Below are 13,889 nucleotides of genomic sequence, written 5' to 3' on the forward strand. Positions count from 1 at the left end.
AACTAATAAGTTTTTCATATATCTCAGTTATAGTATATGGGTATTCCCCATCTTTTCATTTTATTTATGATTTAGCTTCCGTATCAGTTTATTATCTTTAGTATGCACATGATCATGTCAACAGGGTTAGCTTGGGATCACTTGTGGTCCTAGGTCCCGTGTCTGCATCTCGGGGGTAGCCTCGGGGCATGATAAACTTGGTATCAAAGCATTAGGTTTAAGAGTCCTAGGATGTCAGAAAAGCCGCACTAAGTAGAGTACTTTTCATGGATGTGAAGTGCACCACATCTAATGAGAGGGAGGCTATGAAGTGTTTTAGGAAATCTTCACTTTCTTGGTATTCTTATCGTGCTTTGGTATGATCTCCTTTCTAATCCATCGTTATGCGCTTAAGATCATGCCTCCTCATAGAGATTACGCATGGAATGCTAATGCAATTCCTCTAGTCCCAGACCATAAGGTTAAGAATGAAGAGTTTCAGAATGCGATCCAACTATTGGCTCAGAGTATGACCAACAAGAACAATCAGCAGGTTCCAGTTCCTACTAATAGAAATAGTGGATCAGTGGTAGCTAGAGTTCAAGATTTTTTTTAAGGATGAATCCGCCTGAATTTTAGGTTCATAGGTTGGTGAAGATCCACAGAACTTCATTGATGAGGTTAAGAAGATCTTTGAAATGATGCAGGTAACTGGGAATGATCGGGTTGAGTTAGCATCACACCAACTTAAGGATGTGGCTCATATCTGGTATACAAATGCCGCTCCTAGTACTTGGGATTGTTTCAGCGAAACCTTTCTGGACAGGTTTTTTCCCATAGAGTTGAGAGAAGCAAGGGCCAAGGAATTTACAAACTTAAGGCAGGGTAACATGACTGTCCAAGAGTATGGGCTCAAGTTTAACCAACTCTCCAGGTATGCTCCTCACATGGTTGTTGATTCCAGGGCTCAGATGAATAAGTTTTTGTATGGTGTGTCAGACTTAGTGAAGACCGAGTGTAGGAATGCTATGTTATTGGGAGACATGAACATCTCTAGGCTCATGACTCATGCTCAATAGGTTGAGGGTGATAATCTTAGGGAAAAGACTAAGGAGACTAAGAAAGCAAGAATATGTAACTACGAGTATTCCCAAGAGAAATTGGGTGGTGGAAATTGCTCGCAGTTTCAGCAGAAGACTTCGACTCCAGCCCCTTCATCAGCTAGTGTTCCATCCCCCAGGTTCCGTAATGATCAGAAAGGTATGGCGTCAGCCTCTAAGTCTCAAGGTAGTGTTTCAGGCACCAAAACTTACCCAACTTTCCTGAAATATAGTAAGAACCATCCGGGCGAGTGCCTTGCAGGTAAGGAAGGATGTTTTGGGTGTGGTTAGTTTGGTCATAGATTGAAGGATTGTCCTTCTAGACATGGTCAAGGAGGAAATAATGGTAGATCTCAGTCTACAACTTCAGCAGCACCAGCAGGTTGCCCGACTCAGCAGGGTAACTCATCTGGTACAGGTGGTGGATAGCACCAAAACAGGCTCTATGCTCTCCAGGCTCATCAAGATCAGGAAGATTCTCCTGATGTAGTCACTGGTACATTATGAGTCTTTGATCTTAATGTTTATGCATTGTTAGATCAGGGGCTACTTTGTCTTTTGTAACTCCTTACATAGCAGTCCAATTCAGTGTTAACCCAGAAACTCTTTCAGAACCTTTCTGAATCTCTACTCTAGTCGGTGACCCAGTTATAGCTAGACAGGTATATAGAAATTGCCCTATCACAGTCTCTCAGAAACTCACCTCAGCATAACTTATAACGTTAGAAATGGTAGATTTTGATATAATTCTAGGCATGGATTGGTTTCAGTTCTATCATGCCTCATTCGATTGTATAATTCGGGTTGTTCAGTTCCAATTTCCAAATGAGTCAATCTTAGAATAGAAAGGTAGTAGCTCAGTACATATATGTCGATTATCTCTTACCTTAAGGCCAAAAAGAGGTGAATCTAGAGGGTGGTGTAGCACATATTGAGGAAAAATGGAAGGAAGTAGAAAAAGATATTCATCGTCTTGCTTTCTTAAGAGTTAGTCTTACTAACACATTAGATGTTGGTGTGATATTCCAGAATAGATCAGAATCTTCTTTGGTAGTGGAAGTTAAGGAGATGCAAGACATCGATCTGATATTACTTGAACTCAAGGGTGCAATCCATCAACAGAGAATTGAGGTTTTCTCCCAAGGGGGAGATGGTGTACTTCGCTACCAGGGTCGATTATGTGTTCCTAATGTGGGCGAGTTGAGACAACATATTCTTGCAGAGGCCCATAACTCTAGATATTCTATCCATCCAGGTGCCACTAAGATGTACCGCGATCTGCAGGAAGCGTATTGGTGGAATGGTATGAAAAGAGATATAGTAGATTTTGTGACGAAGTGCCAAAATTGCCAGCAAGTCAAGGTAGAACATCAGAAACCAAAAGGTATGACTCAAGAGATTGACATTCCTACTTGGAAGTGGGAAGTGATCAACATGGACTTCATTACAGGTTTACCTCTTACTCGCAGACAACATGACTCCATTTGTGTGATTGTTGATAGGGTTACTAAGTTTTCTCACTTTTTGGCGGTCAAGACTACAGATTCAACGGAGAATTACGCAAATCTTTACATTAATGAGATAGTGAGGTTGCACGGGGTTCCTTTGTCTATCATCTCTAATAGAGGTCCTCAGTTTACCTCTTATTTCTGAAAGTCATTTCAGAAAGGTCTTGGTACTCAGGTTAATCTTAGCACAACATTTCATCCGCATATGGATGGTCAGGCAGAGCGTACCATTCAGACCTTAGAGGAAATGTTGAGAGCTTGTGTGATTGACTTCAAGGGTAGTTGGGATGATCACCTTCCGCTTGTTGAGTATTCCTACAACAATAGTTACCATTCCAGCATTCAGATGGCCTCTTATAAAGCATTATATGGGCGTAGATATAGATCTCCAGTTGGTTGGTTTGAAGTAGGTGAATCTTCCTTGATAGGACCAGATTCAGTTTTTGATGCTATGGAGAAGGTGCAACTCATTAGAGATAGACTTAAGACTACCCAGAGTCGCCAGAAGTCTTATGCAGAAATGAGAAGAAGGGAACTAGAGTTCCAAGTTGATGATTGGGTTTTCCTGAAAGTGTCACCTATGAAGGGGGTGATGAGATTTGGCAAGAAAGGGAAGCTCAGTCCCAGATATGTAGGCCTTATCGGATCTTGAAAAGGATTGGTAAAGTGGCTTATGAGTTAGAGTTGCCAACAGATTTAGAAGTAGTGCATCCGGTCTTTCACATATCACTTCTGAAGAAGTGTGTGGGTGATCCAGCATCTGTAGTGTCATTAGAGACTGTGGCTGTAAAAGATAGCCTTTCTTATGAGGATGTACCAGTTGAGATTCTCGATCGTCAGGTTAGAAGGTTGAGAAACAGAGAAGTCGCTTCAGTTATGGTTTTGTGGAGGAGTCAGTCTGTAGAGGGAGCTAATTAGGAAGAAGAAGCAGCCATGAAGTCCATGTACCCTTATCTCTTTTCTTCTGATTCTATTCCAGCTTGAGGTAATGGTTCCTCTTTAGCTTGTACTTGCATTTTCAGCGTATTTGCATGTTCTTGGAACTCAGTTCAGTAAAAAATTAAGTTATCAGTGTTTAGTGGTAGGGATTGCATACCTCTCCCTCCATTTCAGCTAATTAAGTCTTCATTCGAGGACGAATGGTCCCAAGGGGGAGATAATGTAACACCCCGTATCCGAAATAGACCAAAAATGCTGATTTTGAGGAGTTGCAGGTGCAACCCACGATTGCCATCCACGGACCGTAGGTCATAACACGGCCCGTGCTGGAGGTCCGTGGTTCACAACTGCAACCCCTCCACAAATCAGCTCAGAAAATTAGCTAAGTCCCGACTCACGGACATAACCACGGTTCGTGGTCTGTGTCCGTGGATCGAGACCTCCCTTACCCAGCCTCTTACACAAACTACGGTCGACCAGCACGGACCATCATTCGATCCACGGTCCGTAGGTCTAACCGTAGGTGAGGGTCAGCAGCCAGTTAGATGAAAATTATTAATGGGTCAACTTCAAATGGTCATAAATCTTAGCAAAAAATGAATTATGTGTCCCATCACCTAATATATGATAGATAATTAAATCCTCTTTCCAACGCCACCAAGTTTGCAAAAATCCAACCACCGAGTAAAAAGATATGCTTGTTTTAGTGAAGCCCTGTCAGGCATAGTTGAACGACGACCCCAATCGACGGACCGTCCATTGACCTATGGCCCGTAGGTGCAGTCCGTCGGTCACTCTGACAACAAGTAAGTTAGGAGTCTTTTGGTCTTTTCCTATTTTGTTGGACCCCTAAGATACGTCGTTTAGACCCTAAATCATGAGGTTTTAGTCAGTTTAAGCCTAGAAACATAACTAGAACTTACCTTAGTCAAAATCATTAATCAAAACTTAGAAAATTAGAAGCAAGAGAGGAGAAAAAGGTCAAGAACCCTAGTTTAAGAACGCATCAAGGTTCCAATAGTTCCAGCCCCGAAATCGAAAGATTTCTCAGTGGAATTCATCACCAGGTATGTGGGATTTCACTGGTGGGTTCCTTTTGCCCATTAGGTCCCTAGAATTCAGTTAGATTCTTGATTCCATGATTATGAACAGACTTAGGGTTTCTAGAATTACAACAGATCATCACGAATTAGTTATTAACTTGTTCCAAATCAGATTATCATGTTATTACATCGTTTCTCGCATGAATTTCAGAACCCTAGCTATGTATTTCTTTAGTTCTTGAATTACACATGCTAGGTCAGATATCCTAGTTATTTAGTTATACATGCCTGAGTTTATTAATGCATCATTATCAGATTAATTATTGCATTCTCAGTTTGCATGTTTAGTTTTGAGCTATCCGGTATTTACAGAAATTCAATCATAACCAGTTAACCACTTAATTCATTGGGAGTAGCATAATACCGAGTTGGACTAGGGTTCAGCCCATATAGTCCCAAAACTACGAGCCACGTAGCTGTAAGTCCCCTTTGTGGGCAACATTAGTTTTGTGATCATGCCAGCATGCCTCTATACCTCTGGCAGGGTATATTGGGTCCTCTCGATGGGGCGTATACATCGGACTCCAAATTTAGCTTATGTGGTTTTATGTCGGTTATTAGTAGCTCTTACAGTTCAGTCAGACTCTATTGCATTGACCATATTTCAGTCTAGTCAGTATTCAGTCTCAGCATGTTTTAAATTTGGTCATTGCATTTAGTTAGCTCAATATTCCGTTTCTATATCATGTTTAGATTATATCATTACTTTATTACTTTGTTCAGTTATATGTTATTTCAGCTTTACTCTGTCCTGCATGCTCAGTTCCTTTCAAGTACTGACGCATACGTTCGCTACATCTTCTCGTAATGTAGATTCAGGTTCTCAGCATCTAGATCACGCTTAGATCGGTTCCCGATCTCTAGTTCAGTGAAATCAGTGGTGAATCCTTATTCTCCGAGGACAATAGTTATGAGTTTCTTTTCAGTTGTTTTAGTCTTTAGTTTCAGTTTTGCTAGACTTAGTTGGGGACTGTTCCAGCATTTCTAGTCAGTCAGAGGCTATTTTTAGATATAGATAGATTCAGCTTAGTATTGAGTTAATATCGTCTTTGTATTAAACTAATCAGTTTTTCATATATCTCAGTTATAGTATATGGGTGTTCCCCATCTTTTCAATTTATTTATGATTTAGCTTCTGCATCAGTTTATTATCTTAGTATGCTCATGATCATTCCAGCAGGGTTAGCTTAGGGGCGTGACATATGCAATATAAAATTGAAGTTGAAAATCAGTTGGATAGAAAGATCAAAATGATCAGAAGTGATAGAGGTGGAGAATGTGAATCTCCACTTGCAGAAATATGTTTTGAAATGAAGTAATCCATCAAACTACTGCTCCTTACTCTCCTCAATCTAATGGAATTGCGGAAAAGAAAAACCCAACTTTAAAGGAAATGATGAATGCCATACTTATAAGTTCAGGTTTACCATAACACTTGTGGGGGAAGCTATCCTTACAGCAAATCGAATATTCAATAGAGTGCCTCATGCGAAGACACATGTTATTACATATGAGAAATTGAAAGGTAGAAAACCTAACTTGAAATATTTCAAAGTGTGGGAGTGTCTAGCCAAAGTCCAGGTTCCTATACCTAAGAGGATGAAAATAAGGCCTAAGACTATGGATTGCGTATTCATTGGATATGTCACAAATAGTAAGGCATGTCGATTTTCGATTCATAAGTCTGAACATCTGGATATTCATGATAATACGGTAATGGAGTCAGATAATGCTAAATTTTTTTAACATATCTATCCGTATAAAACTAGACTTGAGTCATCTAGTGGGGGGTCTAAACAACCTCGAGAAGAACTAAAAGAGAATGAAACCAATGAAGAGAGTCCAAGGCACAGTAAATGTCAAAGAACATCTACTTTATTTGGATATGATTTTGTAACTTTCCTTCTTGACAGTGAGCCTCAAACAATCAAGGAAGCGATGTTGTCTAGCGATTCAACCTCTGGGAAGGAGACTGTCAATAGTGACATTGAATCAATCCTAACAATCATACTTGAGAGTTGGTTGATCTTCCTCAAGGGAACAAACCCTTGGGTTCAAAGTGGATTTTCAAAAGGAAGATGAAAGATAATGGAACTATTGACAAATATAAAGCAAGACTTGTTATCAAAGGCTTTAAACAGAAAAAAGATCTTGATTATTTTGACACATAGTTGCCAGTGACTAGGATTACATCAATTCAGATGTTAATTGCCCTAGCTGCAGTATACGGTCTTGAAATCCATCAAAAGGATGTGAAAACCGCCTTTTTAAATGGAGAGCTGGAGGAAGAGATTTACGTGGATCAGCCTGAGGGCTTCATAGTTCCCGGTAAATAAAAGAAAGTATGCAAACTTGTTAAGTAACTTTATGGACTAAAACAAGCACCGAAGCAATGACATGCAAAGTTTGATCAAACCATGTTGTCAAATGGATTTAAGATCAATGAATGTGATAAATGTGTTTACATTAAAGACACTCCAAATCATGAAGTCATTGTTTACCTATATGTGGATGACATATTGATAATGAGCAATGACATTGCCAATGTAAAAGCTACTAAGTGTATGCTCACTAGTAAGTTTGATATGAAAGATCTAGGAGTTGCCGATTTGATATTGGGAATTAAGTTTCACAAAACTCCTAACGGTCTAGCATTGTCTCAATCTCATTATATTCAAAAGGTACTTGAAAAATTCAAGTATTTGAATTTCAAAAAGATAAAGACCCCAATTGATGTGAACCTTAATCTTGCTAAGAATAAAGGTGAAAGTCAGTCTCAATTGGATTATGCCAGAGTATTGGGAAATTTGATATGTGTCATGAATTGTACACGACCAAACATAGCTTGGCTATAAGTAAACTGAGTCGATACACAATTAATCCCAATCAAAATCATTGGATGGCAATGAAGAGAGTTTTGGGGTACTTAGATGACACTCAAAACTATGTTTTGCATTACAATAAATATCCAGCAGTTCTTGAAGGATATAATGATGCAAATTGGATTACTGGGTCAACTGGAATGAAATCCACGAGTGGATATGTTTTCACTATTGGTGGAGGAGAAATATCTTGGAAATCATCCAAACAAACATGTATAGCTCGCTCTACAATGGATTTTGAATTCATCTCCTTAGACAAGGGAGTTGAAGAAGCTGAATGGCTCCAGAATTTCTTAGAAGATATTCCATTTTGGCCCAAACCAATTGCCCCTATATGCATACACTGTGATAGTTAAGCTGCAATAGGAAGGGCTGGAAGCGTTATGTATAACGGGAAGTCTCGTCACATAAGATGAAGACATAACTTTGTTAGACAACTACTCTATAGTGGAATTATCACAATTGACTATGTAAAGTCCAAGGATAATGTGTCGGATCCACTTACGAAAGGCCTAACTAGAGAGGGAATTGAGAGATCATTGACGGGAATGGGACTATGGCCGAGAACAAGTCATCGTGGCGGCAACTTTACCTAAAAGACTGGAGATCCCAAGATCTAGGTTCAAGGAGATAAAACAAAGTCATAGATGACGGTTCAACATTGTAAAAAATTACTATATGGTCCATTCTCATGATGAAACAATGTTTAGTAACTAGGATAAAGGCATAAGAACTTTTTAATGGTTTCTAAGTTTGATACAGGGTATATCAAAAAGTGTATCTACGAAATAACACATTTAGAAACCACTTATGTAAGTGTGAAGTGTAAGCCGCTTCACAGAGAATCCGGTAAGGCCAGTTTTCTGAGCACTTATTAATCGAGATGCGCTCATGGCTGAAACGAACAAAACAATGAGAACCAAAAATAGTTCAAGGGTTGATTGTATGACTTATGTTGTCTAGGTATAGACCAAAGCTCAACGGTTCAAAGATATCAAATCTATCGATTGACCGAGTATATCTGATATATGCTCACTACGAAAAGTTTAAAGGGAAACCTACTTATCCAGATGTGATTAACCCTTACTTATGAGACACACAAGTTTTTCATGCATATGTTTTAACAATAGTCATTCCCCATTCATGTGGAGGATTGTTGGGTTTTAGCAAGGTGTGAATGAGAAATAAGAAGAGAAAATGAAAAAGTGGGGGAACCAACTTTGGAGGGAAAATGAAAAGTCATTGCAAAGTGCAAATGAAAAGTCATTTCTCCAATATTGGTAGAAGAAAGAAAATTGTTGTCCTTATATTAGGAAACACTTCCTTTAGTTCTTAAAGGGCTAAGAAGAAGGTGCCCCCTCGCGCCGTCGTCGTCGCTCGCTCGGCTTCGGCTTCGGAGTCGGCAAATGATGTGATTGATTGATAATATTTGTGGACAAAATTTATTTAATAAATCTTGTTAATCGATTTCCTTTCTCTTATAAATTAATTTAGAATGTTAGTTAAATAACATAATTAATTTGGCGCAATAAAATTTATTTGAAATTCACGTGTAACGATAAAAACGTTCTGAAAGGACCTGTTCCTTCGGAAAAGTCGTTACTTTTCCCAAAAGATACAACATTCTGGAAAAAAAACGGGTTTGAACAGATTTGTCTGAACAGACGCGTTCCTTGCTGCAAATGGCTATAAATAAGAGGTCTTTTTTTATTTTTCAAACATTGAAAATTTTTCCTCTCTGCATACATTTTCTTACATAAATAAAATTGTCGATCAACTGAGTTTGTGTGTGCTCTCATTGTTGTTCTTGCGTTCGCTGAAATTATTGAAGTTTGAGGTACCGCTACTTCTCTAATAGGTTAATCTGTTTTATCTTGGAAGGAATTAATTGCAACCTCGGGTACAATGTGGGGATAAAATTTCTTAAGGAAAAACAGTGGTTTCTGTGGACTCGGATTACTTACATTCTGTCTATTTAATCTATTTTCTGTTTCTGTATTTTTGACCAACCTGAATATGAAGAGGATAACACTCATAACATATGCTAACTACTAATACTCAAGATTAAACTGGATACAACCGAAGGCAATGACGTCTCACCAATGCTTGATGAAAGTGATCGTACTAATGTGTCTGATGACTATCCTGAATACCTGAATCTACATTATCAAATAATGCAACGCCGAATGATGTATGTACATGGAACGTATGGTATGTGAAATGACTGAATGAAATAACTAGTTAAATCTGAGCATACTGAGCTAAATGAAGAACCTCCTACAAAAAACAACTAGATAATAAAACATACATGTGTACTTTAACAACAAATTTGACACGTCTCATAGTTAAATCTGAGCATACTCAGCTAAATGAAGAACCTCCTGAAACAAAAATCAACTAGATAATAAAACATACATGTGTACTTTAACAACAAATCTGACTCGTGGTTGCCGAGAGATTTTGGGGCCGTATTATCAAAGTACGAGTCATAGAAATGATACCACGAGTCATACTCTAACTCGTAGTGCTTTGGACTGAAATTTTCAGATTGAAGTGTCTCTAGTAAAACGATCATAACTATAATTTTTACTCGTGATCTGGATTCAAGAACGGTTATGGAGTTTGAAAGAAGACTTAAAAGACATTTAATTTAATAAGTAGAGGGACATAAAATACTCTTCATATTCAAAGAAATATGGTCATTTGAAGTTTACTCTTGCATTGTCTTATGCAAAAGCTTAATCGGTAGAGAATATTTGAGCTTAACTTTGTGCTAGAGGTTCCTTGTGACTCTTGTATGCACCTAAAGTTTTGTTCTTGAAATATAGCAAATAGGAAAGGAAAATAGCAGGAAAACAATAGTATTTCTATTTGAATTTGTGCGATGTTACAATCTTTATGAAGTCTTTTAGAAAAGAGATGTAATCCCCCGATTCTTAACTTTACAATTGTTCTTGACTCGATGAAATACTTGTGGCTCAACACTTGGAGCGAAGACTTCTTTGTTGCGGAAGACTTGCAAATCACTGCTGAAGAGCAAGGATTCTCTATGTATTTTCGTCTCCTTTTGGTTTTATATGAAGACCCCTTTATATAGGCATGAACTAGTGTTTTAGGGGTATTGTGGTCCAAGTAATTTAGAGGATCTTGGGCTTGAAGAATGTGAGTTGGGCTCGTCTTGTAAACTTAATGGAGTGACCCAAATATAATATTTGAACTTTATTCGAGTCATACCATTTTGACTTAAATATTAATCCAAATTTATTAACCAATAATTTGAATTGGTCAAAGTATCAAGAATTTATAATTTAATCCAAATTTAATATGAATTTATCAATAAAAGTTCGTTGTCTACAGCCTTAATTCACATCCAATACACTTTTCAAAATTAGAAATTGATCTTAACTTAGGAAAGTATTACACATGCATGTCTTGATAAAAGATATGTATCATAGAAAATATTAAATGCTGAGAATACTAAAGGAAAAGATGCTCTTTCATTCAATTAGATTTTGCTTACCAAGTAATTCAGAAGCCTTTTTTAAAATCTATAAATTCCCAATTTACTGCCATAACTAATCAGCTCAACAAAATATTAAATAAAAACATGTGATACAGTTTAAAGTATTTTCCACAAAGACATGATCTCCACAAGGAATACATAAAGAGATGTATCAAACGAATATTTTATTGAAGGAAATTGGACCGGGTCATCCATGTGGATCAACCCGGTTCAACTAAACGAGCTTCACCTCCAACTATTGCTCCTCATTCTGGCCAACCTCAGATATTCATTATACGGAAACTTGTGCAAACTATTGGGTTATGCCATAGATTTGCATGAAAGAGAAATGCCAAAGTTTACTTTTTTGTAATAAGGAAACCACAAACATACACTAAGAGACATGTTGTTCTTTTATCATTATATCTACCAAAGATTTACTACAAATAGTAGAAGGATTAGAACAGTAGAATGTTCTATCATACAAACATCCTTTAACAGATATATTAAAATCAATGAAAACCCTTTTGGTGGCGATATTTTGAAAATCTGTGGCGACTAATTTTGTCGTCGCTAAAGGCCTAGTCCTACTTGCCCACATTTAGGTGGAGGGATTAGTCTCATGTGGCTTGCCACGTCACTAAAAATTTGGGTTGTTAAATCTTTGAGCGTATTTGTGGTCTTTTGGGATAACAGTGGGGGCACTTTTTTCCCAAAATGTAATAGAGGGTATAAGTGGTCTATTTCACATAGTTCACGGGCAATTTTAACCCTTTTCTGTACATTTTATTAATGAACTTCATCTAAAAATATAAAACATTGATAATATCTGATTCAAATGGCTAAATAAGGTAAATGATAAAAAAAATTCACTTATTTTGTTTTGACTTCTAGAAGTCATCCAAAAGGATAATAATAGAAAGTAACATTTAATTTTTTTTCGTTAAATATTTTTTCAAGAAGTCATTCAAAAGGATGATAACGGAAAGCAGCATTTAATTTTTTTTTCTTAAATATTTTTCAAGAAGTCATCCAACTTTATCTAGTCAATGTCTATAGTCATTTTGGCTTGAAATAAAATTTCCGAAATCTTGGAGTCCACTATATATGAAGGTCCAACCGACCATAACCCTCAAAACAAGCAAACCATTTTGTTCAAAGGAAATGCCAGTCATGGACGTCAAAAGTTCAGTTTGCAAAGGAAGTAGAATCTCTCATCATGTCACGAGAATTATGGATCTTCCATGGGTGATCATGATTGAAATTCTTTCAAGATTGCCAATCAAGCCCATTTTTCGATGTAGAGCTATTTGTAAACTCTGGTATAGCCTTTTAACTTCCGACCCTTTGTTTTTTAACATGCATCAAACAAGATCCCTTAATTTCCCCGACATTTTATTTTTGGATGGTCAGTGCAATCCTTTTCTTCTAGAACTCAAAGCAGAGTACGATTATTATGTTCACTGCTGTAACAGAACCGTTCAGGTGACCCCTAAGTTTCACTTCCATCCAAGGAGTGCGATTTTAATTGGTTCTTGTAATGGATTTATCTGTTTAGTAGGTAGTTTGACGCACATTGAGAATCATTCGGTTTACATTAACAATCCTCTTTTGGGTGAGTATTTCAAACTTGAATTACCCAAATGGGAGATAAGTGTTACTCAAGTTGCTTATGGGTTTTGCTTTAGCGAAGTCTCTGGAGAGTATAAAGTATTGAGATTAGTTGATAGAAAGGTTCAGGATGATACTAAAGCTTCAGAATTGGAGGTTTATACTCTTGGAGTTTATGAGAAATGGAGAAATGTGGATGAAATTCTGTGTCCTGTATGGTATGATTTTGGAAAGGCTAATGTCAATGGTGTTCTTCATTGGATGGATAGCGAAAAAACTGACAGCATTTACTCTTTCAATGCTGAGACAGAAAAGATCAAGTCCCTGCCTGCTCCACCTGGTTTGGAAACTCTATCCTCGAACTTGAGGCTAGCAGAGTTGGGGAACTGTATGTGTTTGACTGATAATATCCACATATGGAATGTTAATATTGATATATGGTGGATGAAAGAGTATGGCATTGCAGAATATTGGACTAAAAATAGCATTTTGGTGGAATCTATTCTGCGTGGTATGGTTAACTATAGTTTTGAACCTATATTTATTTGGAAAGATGGAGAAATCTTATTTCAAAGTCGCTCAAAACTAGCTTGGTACAACCCAGAAATGAAGACGTTCAGGGTGGTTAATGTTGACGGTGATGTCATTGCATCAACTAAATACACTCCAAGCTTTTATTCACTCAAGACTGTCATGTGGGACGACTTTCAAGTCACAAACGTTTATTCGAAGACTGAGATAGTTTAGAGTAGTTTTTTTTATCTTATTTCCTTCGGGATATGATGTTTTGCTTTTGTACTTCTGATATAAACTTTTAGTATTTTGTGGACTCTTTTGAATTCTCGATAGAGAAATATTAATAGGTAATTACTAAGTTTTTCGGAAACAGATGGTATAGGTTTTTCTTTTATATTGTTAATATTAAGGTAACTAGTAGACATATCGAGCAATGAACAAATAATATTTAAATTAATCATTTCACATTGTGGTCTGATTTGTGAGAGCATACTCAATTATATTGCATTAACTAAAATTTATCTGCTATCTTATTTCTAATTACAATTTATATACCCAATAACACTTTGGAATGAATGTTACTCATGTCTAAGTTAGTGTGTTTGCACAGGCAAATGAAACATTTATTGAACCTGAGCTCCATTAAAAAAAATTAGAATCTTCAATATTCTTTATAATTGGTAATAAGAACTCTTGATTGATTTTCTAAGTAAGTTAATTTTTGCGTAAATAATTTATACGTCGTTAAT

General features: G+C 37.1%; 1 protein-coding gene across 1 annotated transcript; it reads left to right on the plus strand.

The window, feature by feature from the left end:
* The first annotated feature begins 397 nt into the window (after window positions 1-397).
* On the plus strand, window positions 398-13,371 carry LOC125864066 (F-box protein At3g07870-like). Its single transcript, XM_049544007.1, has 2 exons — window positions 398-568; window positions 12,427-13,371. The coding sequence occupies exons 1-2, from the start codon at window positions 398-400 to the stop codon at window positions 13,369-13,371; spliced, it is 1,116 nt and encodes a 371-aa protein (XP_049399964.1).
* Window positions 13,372-13,889: the final 518 nt, after the last annotated feature.

Source organism: Solanum stenotomum, chromosome 5 (genome assembly GCF_019186545.1).
Source record: "Solanum stenotomum isolate F172 chromosome 5, ASM1918654v1, whole genome shotgun sequence".
Classification (NCBI taxonomy): domain Eukaryota; kingdom Viridiplantae; phylum Streptophyta; class Magnoliopsida; order Solanales; family Solanaceae; genus Solanum; species Solanum stenotomum.